General features: G+C 43.9%; 1 protein-coding gene across 8 annotated transcripts in view; it reads right to left on the bottom strand.

Moving 5' to 3' along the window:
• The window catches only part of LOC115146232 (steroid hormone receptor ERR2), a 68,752-nt gene that overhangs the window by 44,645 nt on the left and 7,245 nt on the right, over positions 1-16,862 (bottom strand). For 4 of the 8 annotated variants that reach the window (XM_029688184.2, XM_029688186.2, XM_029688185.2 and 1 more), the window contains exons 2-3: positions 13,131-13,199; positions 1,940-2,349 (exon numbers count right to left, since the gene is read on the bottom strand). In XM_029688184.2, the coding sequence (XP_029544044.1) occupies positions 1,940-2,336 (397 nt within the window). In that variant the 5' untranslated portion in view covers positions 2,337-2,349; positions 13,131-13,199. The remainder of the gene's footprint in view (positions 1-1,939; positions 2,350-13,130; positions 13,200-16,862) is intronic. The other 4 variants (XM_029688187.2, XM_029688189.2, XM_029688188.2 and 1 more) reach the window with 1 other exon arrangement.

Below are 16,862 nucleotides of genomic sequence, written 5' to 3'. Positions count from 1 at the left end.
TTTACTGCTCCCTCTATTCCTCCTTCAGTCATCCTGTGTGGTTTTTATTCATTCAGAAGCTTTCACCCCCTCCTCATCCCCCTCCTAAAAAGTCCCATGGTCCTCGTCCCTGTCCTCTTCTGCCTGGACTGGTACCCCTGTCTGATTATTATGCCATTAAGCCTCTCCTCTCCTCCTCTGAAAGAGCGCTCGGGTCCCTCTCCAATCTAAAGAAATCCTAGGGTTTTTTCTCCCTCCTTTCCCTGAAATTACCCAGCGTGCGACGCGTGCCTGAGTTTCTAATTGGCCCTGCAGTCCCTGGAGACAGCCCCCTCCCTTCCTTCTAATGAAAAGCCTCGGCCTTAATTACACTTTCCAAACGCTGATTGTTATTGACAAAACTCCTGTGGCTCGGACAAACGACGGCAGATTAGTTCCATTACAGGCAGCCCTCCAAGAGGAGAAAGAGAGGAATTTCACATCGACAATGTAAAGTGAGGGAGGGAAAAAAAGGAACTCTTTCCATTTTTCTTTTCATGTACCAGGCTATTGCTCCACTTAAGACTTCTCTTTCTTTACAGATTGCTCTTTTCTGTTCTATTGTGTGTCAATGTCAATGGTTTGTAGCGAGGGGACAAAAGCGCAGTTATGTTACTTGAGAGAAAATGATCATCTTATATCAATAGACAGGATAGCTGATGGCAGCATGGGTAAACAGCAGGATTTGGCCTAATGCTTTTGTTTGACTGCAAAGATACATAGACTGTTTAAAGCTGATAGGATTTGGGGTGTTCAAAATCAACACCTACTAGACAGCCTGCACTCGATAACCTGGGCACAATAATGGCATTTTGTGGACAATTCTGTGCACAATTTGTGGACAATTCTCCAGAAGCTAAGGACGTAAATTGAGACATACAGACTATTATTTTTACAGAACATATTTGAGGTATAAAACAATTATACAAAATAAAGAAATAAAAGTTCAAATTAATTTGTCTCCTTTGCAATATAAATATGTTTACTTTACTGCATGCCATTACTATAGCTGAATATTTCAATATTTGCCTCCTGCATTTTTCCTTTTCATTTCTCAGATTCTTAAGCAGACTTAAGCAGGGGCAGCTGTGCATGTTCAGCAGTGATTTTCCCTGGCTCAATAATATCTCCCTCCGTACCGTATGTCCCAATGATTAATGTAGGACAGAGCACACAGAGAGACACACAGTGGGGGGCCTGTCATTGCCTCTCTAATGGGAACCTGTGATACATCATACCATGCAGATCTGCACCACTCACACCCTATTCCCTAGGTGCATGCATGCACGCACGCACACACACACACACACACACACACACACACACACACACACACACACACACACACACACACACACACACACACACACACACACACACACACACACAGTCAATCTCCTGCTTTGGACCCCCCACAGGCATCTGGGCACACAACACAACCACTCTCCACCAAACCTGATCCCTGATGATGATGTCACCACCGCTGCCCCCTACCTAGCCTGACCCCAGCTGATGATGTCATTGCGAGCGGCTCTGGCTAGTGGCCTGTCCTGTGTGTGGCTCTCCATTGTGTATGCAGCGCCCGAGGAAATGTGTTGCCTCATACTGTGCTGCATTGCATGTAATTTCCCTCACTATTAAATTACCCTGGGTGTTTTACCAATGCTGGCGATCCATAGCAGCACAACTGGAGTCACCGGCCTTGAAAAATATACCTTTTCCCAGGGAGATAAATGGAAAATAATGTAGATGAACACAGCTACATGCAACAACTCAGCATGTTCTGTCTAACAACAAGATAGTGGTTTAGGGCAGTAGGTGATTGTGTTAGGAGGAGGGGGGGGTAAAACGCTGTATGGAGTGTCTGTATGTGTAGTAGGGCAGATCCCTTGTGTGTCTGTAGGGAGCGGGAGGGAAATACCTTGTATTGTCCTTTTAAAGAAGGCTTTGCAGGCCTCACATGAGGCCACGCCATAGTGATACCCAGAGGCTATATCTCCACAGACCAGGCACAGCCTCTTGGGGATGGAGTTCAACATGTATTCGCACTTAATGGGTGAGTCCTCCATGATGGTGCTGGAGCAGTCGTCGTAGCGCTTGCGGCAGGGGCCGGCGCCCAGCCCGCCGGGCGTAAACATGGGCGGAGAGTCCAGGCCGTTGGAGTGGCTGTTCATGGCGCTGACATAGCCGCCGCTGGCGTCCGAGTTGCCGCTTGGGCTGTGGTGGCTGACCGTGTCGATGACTGAGGAGGGGCTGGACGGCTCCGTCTTGATGTAGGACCCGCAGCTGGAGGGAAGGTGCCGGTCATCAACAGCCATTCTATTCAGCAGCCTGGAGAAGGGGAGAGAGGGGAGGGGAGAGAGGGGAGGGGAGAGAGGTGAGAGAAACATGACCATTAGCATGGCCTTTTAGACTATAGACATTAAACGTTTCAGATCGACTGGTGCTACCCACAAAACTAAAATCTATACATTGCCTAACGATACCATGACAGCTATAGAGAGAAAACACATCTTTGCACAATTTGACTACGTGTGAAAACTCTGTAGGCTACTGTTCACACAGAGCAATTCACTTCACACTCCAAAGAGAAGGACATCTTCCATATCAGCACACATTCAGTGACACTTCTGCTGCTCTCTTTTATTCTGATCTCTCTCTCCCCCTCTGTCTCATCCTCACCACAGTGTTTCCTAACCCTCATCATGAACCAGCCAACCAGGTGGGAGGATACTAAGAGCTTCATTAGCTCCGCATGCCACCAGCCATGAGAGAGAGAGAACACACAGGTGAAATAAACACACTCAACACCGACCACAGTTGTTAACACAGGAACACAGTCAACACTAACACAGGGAGGACTGCATTCCTGGGACCCATATTTTAGACTGGAGCCAGAGTACAGAGAACATACCGGGAGCAGTCTCCTTGAGTCAGCAGGCAGGCAACAAAAAAAAAGAAGGATATTGACTTTGTTCACTGTCTGGTTAATAACAGCATCTCATCTGATGTATTGCCTGCCGTGACTGAAATAAATTGCAACCTCTAGCTGTGTCGATACAATGCAACTAACCCTAAAACAGCTCTTTGTCCATACAAATGTATTTCTGTCGCCACCACATTTAAAGCGGATTCTTCTAACCTGGTCTTTTCCTGGACAAACAGAGGGAATTGAGGAGATAGAGCGCTATGGGAGATGGACAACCTCTATGCTTTCTAAAGGTCGTGTGGACACAGTGACCCATCAGGGTCATGGCAGGGTCACACACACACACCTCTGCATTAGGCACCACTGACAAGGTGAAAGGTCATCTGCACTCGCCCACATTAATGAAATTGAGCCTTGCGAGGCCTATGCAAATGCAGACATCGGCGTTCATGGTTGATGGCAGCTAGACAGCCTAAGTTCTGCTTTAGTACATTAGTTATATTAATATGTTTCCAACTAATGGTAATGTTTCCATAGTTGACATGTCAGTTTCCCATCAGCAGCGCAGGAAGAGAGGGGATACTCTCTACCAGTATGCCTAACGTCACCATTAGGATCTATCCGACACATGGTCAGCCGTCTCAGAATGCAGAGAGGGTGAGACAGAGACCTTTTCCATATCCCCATCGGACAGCTAGAGAAGGGCCGGGATAGCTGTCTCTCTCTCTCTCTGGTTGATTTAATTGTAAGGGTGGGTGACAGTAGGGTTCAGGCCCAGAGGTCAGAGGGTCAACCTTATTTTCTCACCCTGGCTTCATGGGCCCGTGGAGATGGGGGTCAGCATGTCAAATTAAATCTAATTCCCGGGTTTCCCTCCCTCCTGTCATGTATATTCATTGGAGGTCCAGGTGCCCACCACCTCTGGAAATTCACAAAAAGGTTAACTGCTAAAATAAATAATAAAAAATGCCCCCTGTTAAAACCGTTGACCTTGTGGAATAAGTCCTTCGGCTGAACACTCCGGGAATTTCTTTCAATATAGAGCGTACATAAAATAAAACCCATAACCACACTTTTTACTTGGTATCATGTGACTCGATTTACAGTATTTCTCACAGTAACTATAAAACCAAATTGGACAATACCTACAAAAAACAAGGTAAAAGTAAAGCCAAGGAAGTTTGAAGTTTTTTTTCTCTCTTCGTGTTTTAAGGAATATTTATATCTCAAACAGACGACTCTATGTACTCATAGGAAGTGAGAGCAAAACAAGAAAATAACAAGATAATGAAATAAAAAGCTCCATTCCCTTAATGCTTTTTAACGTAATGTCGCTGTTTAAATAACTCATGCGGATTGCATCCACATAAATGAATGAAAGGAGCCTCTACTCATCTGCTTTAAGTTCTCTGTTTTAGATAGCTCTGTACACCTGTATAATAGGTCACATGCACTCGGCTTATTAAAGGCAATATATTTCAAATGGCAGCATGCGGGATGGTTCCATTTAGCTTTTATTTCACAAATTCAGAGTAAGCTTAACCCCAGTTCAAAGGTCACCTCCAGGGTGACACTTAGCATAATTGCATAAGTGTCTTAACTGTTTCCCCTCAAGCTCTATGTGGTCATTTATAATACATGTGCTGGCTAGAATCTCCTTAACTCATTCCGCATTGACAAATTATGCTACCGCTGTGCTTATATTTTTAACAAGGCTGCTTATATTGATTAATGACATTGAATGGATACTGACCATTTGAACCTAGTGTACATTCATCAAATATTTTCTTACATTTCTATTAATATTCTATTAATCTTATTCTCAAATGGGACAAGTTCAAATGAAATCTATAAATACTATTATTAATGTGGCAAATAAAATATGAACATGAATAATTTGACAGAAGGAACTGTGTTAATAAAAATACAACATATGGACCAGGTGCTAATTAGGATGTACCCCAGACAGGACATAAAATAAAAAGGTCGACGGAACTGATGAAGACCCAGGTATGTTGTGAAATCCATAGTTGTCTTTTTCTCAGGTTCAGTAAATGTCTTTCCCATTATGCTGCTTGGCTGAAAGATATCTCTCTTTCTCTCCATTTTCCTCCTGCTTTTGTTCCCTTTGTACGGATCAACATTCATGCTGAGTGGTGGGTTATGGGCCCACAAAAGCACACTGAGCAGTTTGGTTTTAATCAGATTCCAGCTGGTCCTCCTAACAGCATTTCAGATCCCTAATATCATTCCAGTGCTGCTGCCGTGACCAGGATTAGCTGCCCTAATGATCTCCTCTCCCGCTCTCTGCTCCTCTCCCGCTCTCTGCTCCTCTTCTTCAGAAGGAGAGGGAACTAAAGAGCACTCATCCCCATGTCTCAGCGCTTCCCTTCCCTTCCCTGGCTGGGCCGCCAGAAGCATTCTGAACACGGCCTGAACATTCTGCACACTGTCACAGGAACACGACAGAGCCTGGAGAAACTAATTGGGCCAATTTGTAAGTATTCCTGCTGTGAGCTCTATGCTGACTTCTGTAGGGTGCTAATGCCCGTACTGAAGTGTTAAACACAGACACTCAGACATTCTGTATCTCTTATTCACATTAGCATTGACTTTGTATATGAGCACATCACACACCTCGAGTGTTTATATTAAAAATGGGGAGAGATGACAAATGGGGAGAGATGACAAATGGGGAGAGATGTAAAATGGGGAGAGATGTAAAATGGGGAGAGATGACAAATGGGGAGAGATGTAAAATGGGGAGAGATGTAAAATGGGGAGAGATGACAAATGGGGAGAGATGACAAATGGGGAGAGATGACAAATGGGGAGAGATGACAAATGGGGAGAGATGACAAATGGGGAGAGATGTAAAATGGGGAGAGATGACAAATGGGGAGAGATGACAAATGGGGAGAGATGACAAATGGGGAGAGATGACAAATGGGGATAGATGACAAATGGGGAGAGATGACAAATGGGGAGAGATGACAAATGGGGAGAGATGACAAATGGGGAGAGATGTAAAATGGGGAGAGATGACAAATGGGGAGAGATGACAAATGGGGAGAGATGACAAATGGGGAGAGATGACAAATGGGGAGAGATGTAAAATGGGGAGAGATGTAAAATGGGGAGAGATGACAAATGGGGAGAGATGACAAATGGGGATAGATGACAAATGGGGAGAGATGACAAATGGGGAGAGATGACAAATGGGGAGAGATGACAAATGGGGAGAGATGTAAAATGGGGAGAGATGACAAATGGGGAGAGATGACAAATGGGGAGAGATGACAAATGGGGAGAGATGACAAATGGGGAGAGATGTAAAATGGGGAGAGATGTAAAATGGGGAGAGATGTAAAATGGGGAGAGATGTAACATGGGGAGAGATGTAACATGGGGAGAGATGAAAAATGGGGAGAGATGAAAAATGGGGAGAGATGTAACATGGGGAGAGATGAAAAATGGGGAGAGATGACAAATGGGGAGAGATGACAAATGGGGAGAGATGTAAAATGGGGAGAGATGTAAAATGTGTACTCAAATGATTCTTCCTTTGACAGAGTTTTACAATGGCATGAGATCATTTTAGAATGTACTGTTCACTCTCTGGCTGTGGGCTGTGGGATGCCAAAAACATGCTTTGATAGCGTTGGCTAACCTCACCCCAGCCCCCCCTCTCTGCTCCTACTGGGGGGGTGGGGGGTGACATCCACAGGCGGGGTGATGGTGATATCAGATGCCCCAGTAGGGGCAGATCTGCCTGGAGGCCCCTTGGCGATGTCCCTGATAAGCCACTGGCCCAGAGTCAGCGCAGGAGGAGGAACTCAATTAGCTCCTGACAGACCATCTCAGTCTCGCTCAGCCTCCCGCCACCTCCAGAGCCCACTGGCAGCTGCCATGGTGACCTCACCTCCAGGGGCCCACGTCACCTCTTACTTCTCGGCTGCATGGAGGACGACTCATTTAGGGAGAGAGGCCTGACTGACTGGAACCAGGACCAGGCTGACTGGCTACAATCACTGGAATACTTACAAAGGAGACGTTTCTTTAGGAGACGTTTCTGGAGGGTGTCTGTATTCACATGAGGCCATGTAAATGAAATGAGATGGGGGGCATCAGAGCTTGGGGGGAGGATGTCTTGCTATATAACTGGGTCCAGGTTAATGACCATCAGGGGAATGGGGAGGTGTGTGTGTAAGTAGGGAGGAGGAGACGCATCGTAGTAAATGTTAAAGGAGGCAGTGATTGGTATAGAGGTAGAGGCACTCCCTGCACCCAATAGAGACCCATTTTATTCTTAGTTTGGGAAAACCTCCTAATTTGGGATTTTCTCATTCATTAGGCCTGCTCTAAACAGATAGAGGAAGGGGCAGGGTATGTGTAAAGGGGGTGGGATGGGTGGGCCCTCTTTGTTAACGGACACGTCAGCTGACAGATATGTATAATGTGCTGATCTATACAAGAACACAATAGAGGAGTAAGAGAGACAGACAAACAGAAAGCAAAAAGAGGGTGTGAGAGAGACAGAGAGACAGAGAGAGAGAGAGAGAGAGAGAGCGGAAGGGAGACAGGGCTGTTTATGCGTGCTTATGGAGAGCGGCGTGGGCCCCAAATCAATAGTCCGTAGGCCAGGGGATGGGGCTGGATGGAGCTGGGTGGTGCAGGGTTACCACTGCGGGGACCATGCAGCTCCGTGGCCCGGCCAATTCAGTTTTTCAGTCTCCAACAGAGGATTAAATTTAGCTGCTCCACAGCGATGTCACTGTAGTCTTTATAAAGCCATGAGCTCACCCACTACGACAACATGAGCCCCATGCTCCACCAGGCCAGCCACAAGACAGTGCTGGCTGCCCAGACACAGATCACATCTATTGATCCCCCCTCTTTTCTTCCTGTTGAAACGATGCTGGCAGGAAAAACAGGCCCTCTTATGATACAGGCACTGCTGTATGTCTGACGTAAACTGTCTGAGTGACACTGGAGTGATCCTATTCTGAAAAGGGCTAAGAATCCTCGGAAAACAAATGACGGTAGGAAAGATCAGATGAAGATGCCAGAACTCTGTTAGGGAGTGGGTTACCAGTTCAGACATGGTTCTACGGCAATAAAAGAGTTAGCATACTACTCTGCATACACAGCAGATAAGCTCCCTGTAGAGTAGAATAGCTCAGGGAGCTATTCTGTATCATTACATCTCACTATAGGAAGAAAGTCTAATGGTGCTCTTTCAGCAAAATAATTAGCCACCATTAAATGTGTCATCGAGAGCATTAATCGTTGGCAGTGGATGCCTAATGCCTAATCATAAATAGTCTTGTGTAATTCAGATCCCATACACTTCACCATGTCTAACCGAAGACGTGGATGTCGATTATGGCAGCCCCCTGCACCTCTCTGATTCAGAGGGGTTGGGTTAAATGCAGAAGACACATTTCAGTTGAATGCATTCAGTCGTACAACTGACTAGGTATACCCCTTTCCCTTTCCTAACTGAGCCTTACCAGCCGTTCTATTCCCTGGCCTAAAACCACAAGCACAGAGATCTGGCTCTAGCTGTATACCACAATACACTGTTCTGGAAGCAGAACAGACAACCCTGTGAACCAAGGAGAACTAGTGTATAACCAGCAAGGGAAAACTATACATGTATGTCAAATCTAACTAGAACACACATATATTTCTAGAAATATGGATAATACACAGAGGGTGTGTATAGGGTTAAAGTCATTGCATGTACTCGGCAGTGTGTGCGTACATCCAGAGGAAATATTATTGTAAAGGGTTAAGCCTATTTAAGGCAGACCAATGTAAATCACAGGTTGAGACACAGTGACTCCGAGTACATGGGGACAGAGGCAAGGAGCCATGCATGAAATTACTTCATTAATCTTCCTCTGATAGGCTGTCCTTGTTTAGGGGGGGAACTCTACCTGCTTTAAACAAAGAGCCCGTCCTGCCACTACCATAAATTACCCTCTTCATCAGAGGAAGGGCCAAACACACACACACACACAATATATATACACACACAAGGCAAGACTAACGGGTTTATCAGGTGTCCAGAATAATTTAACTGCAATCAAATGTGTCAATGTTTACACAGGCTCACACATAAACATAGCACATGGATGAGTTCCACATTTTTTTGTGGAATATGGAACACTGAAATAATGTTCAATGTTGAACATACAGTATGCTGATAAAAATGTGAGGACAAAATTAATTCGATTTTGTTTGTTTGTTTTCATCATCTTTGAGGCGATAACTGAATCTCTTTTGATGCAGAGGACACCAATGATCTCTAGTTATTCCACTGTATGGAACCGGCCCCAGGCCTTTATTTCACGGCTATGGGGTGGTGTGTTAAAGCCCTTCAAATCGCTCCAGAGACACTCAGGGCCCCTTTCCCTGGTCTCTCCCTAGTCTCTCCCTCGTCTCTCCCTGGTCTCTCCCTGGTCTCTCCCTAGTCTCTCCCTAGTCTCTCCCTCGTCTCTCCCTGGTCTCTCCCTAGTCTCTCCCTAGTCTCTCCCTAGTCTCTCCCTCGTCTCTCCCTCGTCTTTCCCTCGTCTTTCCCTGGTCTCTCCCTGGTCTCTCCCTCGTCTCTCCCTCGTCTCTCCCTAGTCTCTCCCTCTTCTCTCCCTAGTCTCTCCCTAGTCTCTCCATGGTCTCCCCCTAGTCTCTCACTAGTCTCTCACTAGTCTCTCACTGGTCTCTCACTGGTCTCTCACTGGTCTCTCCCTAGTCTCTCCCTGGTCTCTCCCTGGTCTCTCACTAGTCTCTCACTAGTCTCTCCCTATTCTCTCCCTGGTCTCCCCCTGGTCTCTCCCTAGTCTCTCCCTGGTTTATCCCTGGTCTCTCACTAGTCTCTCACTAGTCTCTCCCTATTCTCTCCCTGGTCTCTCCCTGGTCTCTCCCTGGTCTCTCCCTCGTCTCTCACTAGTCTCTCCCTATTCTCTCCCTGGTCTCCCCCTGGTCTCTCCCTCGTCTCCCTAGTCTCTCCCTAGTCTCTCACTAGTCTCTCACTAGTCTCTCCCTGGTCTCTCCCTGGTCTCTCCCTGGTCCCCAGCTCTTTACAGGCTCATGTCCCAGACCCTCCCCTCACTCCCCATAAATAGTGGTGATTATAAAAAGGTGGGTGGGGTGGATGATTTATATGCTGACATCCAACACCATGCCATTCAGGAATAATTACACTTTGGGGATATTTTTTGAATTAATGAGTCTCCTTCAGGGGGCAATCTAAACATACATCTCAGCAGCCGACACCGTCTGGTGTCATAGCAGTGTTAGTGAAAGAGGAATCCTACCTGGCAGTTTATACTACTCAGCTCAACTAAACCATTTCACTGTGTTTTGTGTGCATTTGAGGGTACAGGGTATACAAATATGAAATGATAAAAAGGTCAAACACAAACATGTAAAAACACAACATGACTAGCTTCCACCTTCCATAACACATGCAGTTCCCCCTGCCAAGCCTCAATGTACCCTCTACGGCATCATGTATGTCCATGCCCCTGCTATGACATTCCAGAAATGAAAGTCGAGAGGCTTCTCTCAGGCAGAGAGAATGATGAATAAAGATTGACATTATAATGCAGTCTGGTTTACTGAGACAGCCACGGGTCAGCACAGCACCGAGAGAGGGACAAAACGGACGTCTAATGGACTATGATTTACGTAGAGAAGATAGAACTTTGACATTGAATTAAAACAAGAAATGAAATGGACGTTGTAACCTTCCTAAAAGACAAACCCCAGAAAAAGATCACAGCGGACGACTGTCAGTGACACATTTCTAACTCACGGGTGAACCCCCCAGAAATCTCTAATTGACCCGCTAATATTCTAAAAAATTATCTAAAATTTAAATATTTTCAATTTACCGAAAACCCCAAACAACAAGATTCCCATCCATTTTGTAATGCGACTACACAGCCTATTGACAAGCTCCTTAGGAAATAAACACGTTAATAAATATTCCCAGTCACCACAGTGAAACTAGCCCTGCACACTGAGGCAGAGGGTGGGTAGCAGGTAGCCTGCATGCTAGGATGTTAATGGTTGGTGATTCAGAAGTTCTGGCCCCAGGGCAGGCAAACCTAACCAGGAGAATGTGCTAGTGTTCTCTCTCTCTGGGAGAGACACATGCACACAACAACAGCGAGGGTCCAATGAGTATGTACACACCCGACAATGTCACAACCTTTACATCAAGACTGGATTGCATTTACTCCAGTATTAATGTAAACTCTTGAACTTGTAGCTTTAGTGTCGATCCTTATCCAAGCTCATCAATGCTGTCATTCAGACTGTCCTACAATATGTCTTCAGAACCTCCTAGAATGCTCCATGCCATCAGTCTGCCTGGGTGGCCAGGACAGAACAGGACAGAGTAGAGCAGTGTAGGGCAGGGCAGAGCAAGGAGGCAAATGGCTCTCAGGCTAACAGCTGTTATGGCTGGGAGGCCTGCAGAGGCTGTGTACAGTCAGTCCATCCGTACTTAAGCTGTCAGTAAGAATCAGAGCTGCTATTGTGACGGACGGTTTCAATATTGATTTCATAAATAAACAGAGCTAACCATCGATCCTAATGTTATTTTGCATTTCAATTACTGCTCAGAAACATAACCTTCAAACGACTGGCCGCTCAATGCCAATAACATTCACTGATAAACGCCCGCATCGTCCACTCCACGTCACACTTTTTACCAAGTGTAAATTAGCGGACTTAGCATGTTCCCTCCATTACATTTACGACAGAGCGTATCTAAAAGCTGCAGAATTATCATTCCGCCTGGCGTCTATCGGGCGGCAAAGCAGACGCAAATACAGACAGAGAGAGGAATGAATGAAAACAGACAGATGACGAGATGAGTAACACACCAAACCAAAGAAAGATCTTCAATGATTAAACTATAACTGGATAATCACACTCTAACCACATATTCACTGTGCAGTGAATATTAGTAATACATATGTAATTACAGCTGTTTGTGTTAGAAAAACAAATCTTGGGACTCTGAAATCCTATATTCTCATGATAATACCTCATGACTAATAATGTATTATAATATTCAGAATGCAGTTATTATGTTTTTACACTTTTTCCACAACTTCTCTGACTGTCCTCCATTTGAGCCTCCTTATGTGTGTGTGTGTGTGTGTGCGCGCGAGTGTGTGAATCAAGGGGAGCCTTTCAGTGTTGGAGCAACAGAAAGAAGTGCTGACGCACCGTGTCAGTGATAGCACTTCGCTGCCACAAGGGCGTGAGAGTAGCCCACGTAGCCAGGCTAGCATTATCCTCCTAGACTAATGGACCTGGTTATTTTTAAACACATTCTCACACTGCAGTGAAGGTGTCCAAGGTTACCGTGGCCAAAATCAGGAGGGACGACTGGTGAAGTTTGGTGGTTTCAGTGCGGGTTGGATGTCGTGAAATGGTCAAAGTGACACGTGGCTCATCACAGAAAAGACTAGAAAGGCCAAACACTGCATGAGCTCGTATGAGTCACGGTATCCAAAATAAAGCTGTCATTTTAGAGTGTTAACAATGGGTGTTACAAACAATTATTGAGGTCTTCTGAGATAAACTATATCAGTACACACACTTCACATAAACGGTCTGTAATCAAAAGCAAAATGATCAAAGAAACATCAAACAAACAGAAGTTGAAGTCCACCTAGTTCAGTAAAAACTATGCTCTATACCATATGTCTAGGAATGTATCATCTTTATTATGTATTCTACAAGAAATAAGTAAGCATCTCAATGAGGCCCTAGTTAAATGGGACCCCGGGATGCTATGTTCAGGGAAGGTGAAGTAGATGTGTGCAGTTTGAATCTCAATACTCTGTCCTTATATTCTGTCCTGCCTAGTTAACTGGGGGATAAGGATGCATGAAGGGCCAGAGTGGGGAAGAGTGGAGGGTGACACTGCATGTGAAGGTGTACGTAAAGTGCTGTGAAGAGCTTCCCTTAAATAGCAGATGCAAGTAGCCAACAATTACAAACACACAGAACAAAAATGGAGAGCAGGGAGGGTCAATCCACTCTGCATCCCTTAACGCCCTGGGGCAGCACCCCCCCCCCCCCCCCCCCCTCCCCTGAACAGCCTGGTCTGAGTGACATGTTTACAGTGAAAGAAATTATACTTATATGCAGGGCTTACCAGAAATGTGAGGGCTCCAGTGTGGCCAGTGGACTGAGTAATCGCCCTAATGAATTGGACAACGAAGCCCTGTTGGTACAAGGAGATGCATTTAGAATTGGGTGACAAATTGAATTTAAAACATTAGGTTTTTCTTAAAAGGCACGTATCCCGACACCTCCCCTTAAGTGCAGAGGGAGAGAGGCAGGAGGAGGGTTGGAGCGGGCCGGGTGAACAGCGGTGGCCACCGGGGCCGGCTGGAGCTGGCTGTCTGCAGTGGCCACAGCGACCACAGGCTCCTAGCTCTTAGCGGGGTGGCCGTTCTCGGCCAGGAGCCTCTTCTGGTAATGTATTCTGAAACCAAATTACCGTAAGCTGATCCCATCTGGATGGTGTCTGTGCAGGACTGCTTTGGTTACCCGCCACTACCTATACCCTGCGATAGCATCTCCATGAAGACAGCAAAAATCAGATTAACCCAATAACACTGAAACACTTGGTCAAAGAGCAAAGAGCTTTTAACTTAAGATAAACTAATGTAATTCCCTCGCCTTGTTCTCTGAAACCTAATAAGAATAAAGAGAGAAGGGACAAGAATGTTAGAGATGGGCATTTTACTGAGCCTAATGCAGCAACCTGGAAATGAAGTCAAACAAATTGAAATGTAATTCATTGCTGTGTTCTAACTACTGCTTTTTTATGAAAATGCATTAGAAAGCATTTACTAAATGGAAAATGGACATGTAGAGTATGGCTGGGAGGAGGAGTGAGGGTGTTGATGGAACATTTAAGGAGGGAGAGGAGTCCCGTCTCAATCAGCTGCCTGCCTGCCGCTCAGCGTGTGTTTGCTAGAGAGCCCAGATGAACTCAAACTGACAATCCTCAGCACTGGCTGATTTCTGAGTTGCGCTGAAACAGCCAGAGCAATAGGAGAGCAACAATAAGCCTGTCTGACTGCCATATGTTACCTCCTGCTGGCTGAACCAAGAGCGACTTCAACTTAAACAAATCATTCTGTGAATTCTGTGAATTTCATCTTACTATCCATCCCAATCTTACTATACGTAGCTTACTATCCATCCCAATCTTACTATACGTAGCTTACTATCCATCCCAATCTTACTATACGTAGCTTACTATCCATCCCAATCTTACTATACGTAGCTTACTATCATCCCAATTTTACTATACGTAGCTTACCATCATCCCAATCTTACTATACGTAGCTTACTATCCATCCCAATCTTACTATACGTAGCTTACTATCCATCATCCCAATCTTACTATACGTAGCTTACTATCCATCATCCCAATCTTACTATACGTAGCTTACTATCCATCATCCCAATCTTACAACACAACACGTAGCTTACTATCATCCCAATCTTGCTATACATATCTTACTATCCATCATCCCAATCTTACTATACGTAGCTTACAATCCATCCCAATCTTACTATACGTAGCTTACCATCATCCCAATCTTACTATACGTAGCTTACTATCCATCATCCCAATCTTACAATACGTAGCTTACTATCCATCCCAATCTTACTATACGTAGCTTACTATCATCCCAATCTTACTATACGTAGCTTACCATCATCCCAATCTTACTATACGTAGCTTACTATCCATCATCCCAATCTTACTATACGTAGCTTACTATCCATCCCAATCTTACTATACGTAGCTTACTATCATCCCAATCTTACTATACGTAGCTTACCATCATCCCAATCTTACTATACGTAGCTTACTATCCATCATCCCAATCTTACTATACGTAGCTTACTATCCATCCCAATCTTACTATACGTAGCTTACTATCCATCATCCCAATCTTACAACACAACACGTAGCTTACTATCATCCCAATCTTGCTATACATATCTTACTATCCATCATCCCAATCTTACTATACATAGCTTACAATCCATCCCAATCTTACTATACGTAGCTTACCATCATCCCAATCTTACTATACGTAGCTTACTATCCATCATCCCAATCTTACAATACGTAGCTTACTATCCATCCCAATCTTACTATACGTAGCTTACTATCCATCATCCCAATCGAGAAGGGAGAATAAATATAGAGCAAGCTTGAAGCTGTGGAGAGAGACATGCCACTTCATACCTACTATTGCTCTTTTTTAGGGAAAATGTATGAGTGAACAATTCAAACAAGCAGTAATAGGCTATACGTACCTCTCCATATTGTCTGAAATAAAAAACGATTACTGATTCAATCCGATTCCTACAGTCGTAGGCATTGTCACTCAGGCGCCCAGGTCAATCTATAGAGCAACATACTACACTGCTTCTACATCATTGCTCTGCTAATTACATGGTGTACATACGTCCCAGTAATCCCAGCAACCAAGCACCGGAGACACACACCACCACACCACACCGAGGGGCTGGAAATACTGCTGTCCACGGACCAAGCAGAGGGACTAGACACTGTAAACTCGATGCAAACTATGTCCTATAACGAACAACACTGCATTAGCTGGAAGCAAAGACTTTAATTTGTCGTCCAATGTTATTTTCATTATAAAGTATTTAAACCTTTGTGTAATGATTTTACTTTCAGATGAACTGCGTTGTAAAGATTTTTTTTATTTTAAATAGTTGGACATTTGATTTTAAATCAATTCAAATACATCTTAAGTGTATACTAGAGTGTTATTGTACATAAATATCTAAACTATTTCAATGCAATTTATGAAAAAGATCACAGCTGATCTTAAACTGATTTATGTTTGAGATATTGCCAGCCATTACATGTCAAAACATCTACTGTATGTAATTCCTGCTATACATTGCTAAAGCAGTAATAAGTGTTCAATTGACTCATTTCATTTTACATGCACATACATCTAATACCTATATCATAGAACACCACAATTATGTCAAACCTATATTTAATATGGCGTTATATGTTACATTTACAGATATGACCTGTTCTATATCACAGAAGAGAAGGAAATGCACGCTGTCTCTACATCGTATGTGATAGAAAATAAAACATGTAAAACACAGTATTTTGAGTGCCAACCACCCCTTGTATTGTATGTTTTTTGTATTAGAATTGCTTGTCTTATAAATGTTACATGAATGGTGTGAAACACAACATTGGGACACAAAATGATTTGTATCTAATAATCGTATTCCACTGCATGATATATATGTTATATTACATGATGCAAAATAAAATAAATAAATCATTCTGCATCACCTAGTGTACATGTATCATTAAAGCCACCAAAGAAAAGCTTTGCTTAATTTAACACTAACATTATTTGTATTGTGCACTGTGCCCACCTTTCCAATGAAATCCAAAATCATTATATTGCACATTTCTGTTGAAACACTTGCCACAATGATCTTAAATTCAACATTCCCTATCGGAAATATAATGTCAGTCAATCTAAAATAAAAACTGGTTTTATAGACTGCAATTTAATTATTGAATTTATGCACCCCATATTGGCTACAGTGTTTACAGTGAATAACCACCAAAGTAGGTTAGAATGTTGTTAACAACATTGCACCAAAAAACATGATTTGGAGGAAAATCATCAAAATGAATACATGAGTCACATTGAGGTGGAAGATTGCATTTGAAAGGTTTGAGTGTTAAAAATAATGTTCTCATAATAAATCAGTATACTATGTAAATGTTAATACTAATAAAGGTATCTTAAATATGCCTCAGTAGTTATTGTATAGTTATTGTATATTA

This window comes from Oncorhynchus nerka, linkage group LG18, assembly GCF_034236695.1.
Source record: "Oncorhynchus nerka isolate Pitt River linkage group LG18, Oner_Uvic_2.0, whole genome shotgun sequence".
NCBI lineage: Eukaryota > Metazoa > Chordata > Actinopteri > Salmoniformes > Salmonidae > Oncorhynchus > Oncorhynchus nerka.
This window is presented reverse-complemented; position numbering and strand designations above follow the sequence as displayed.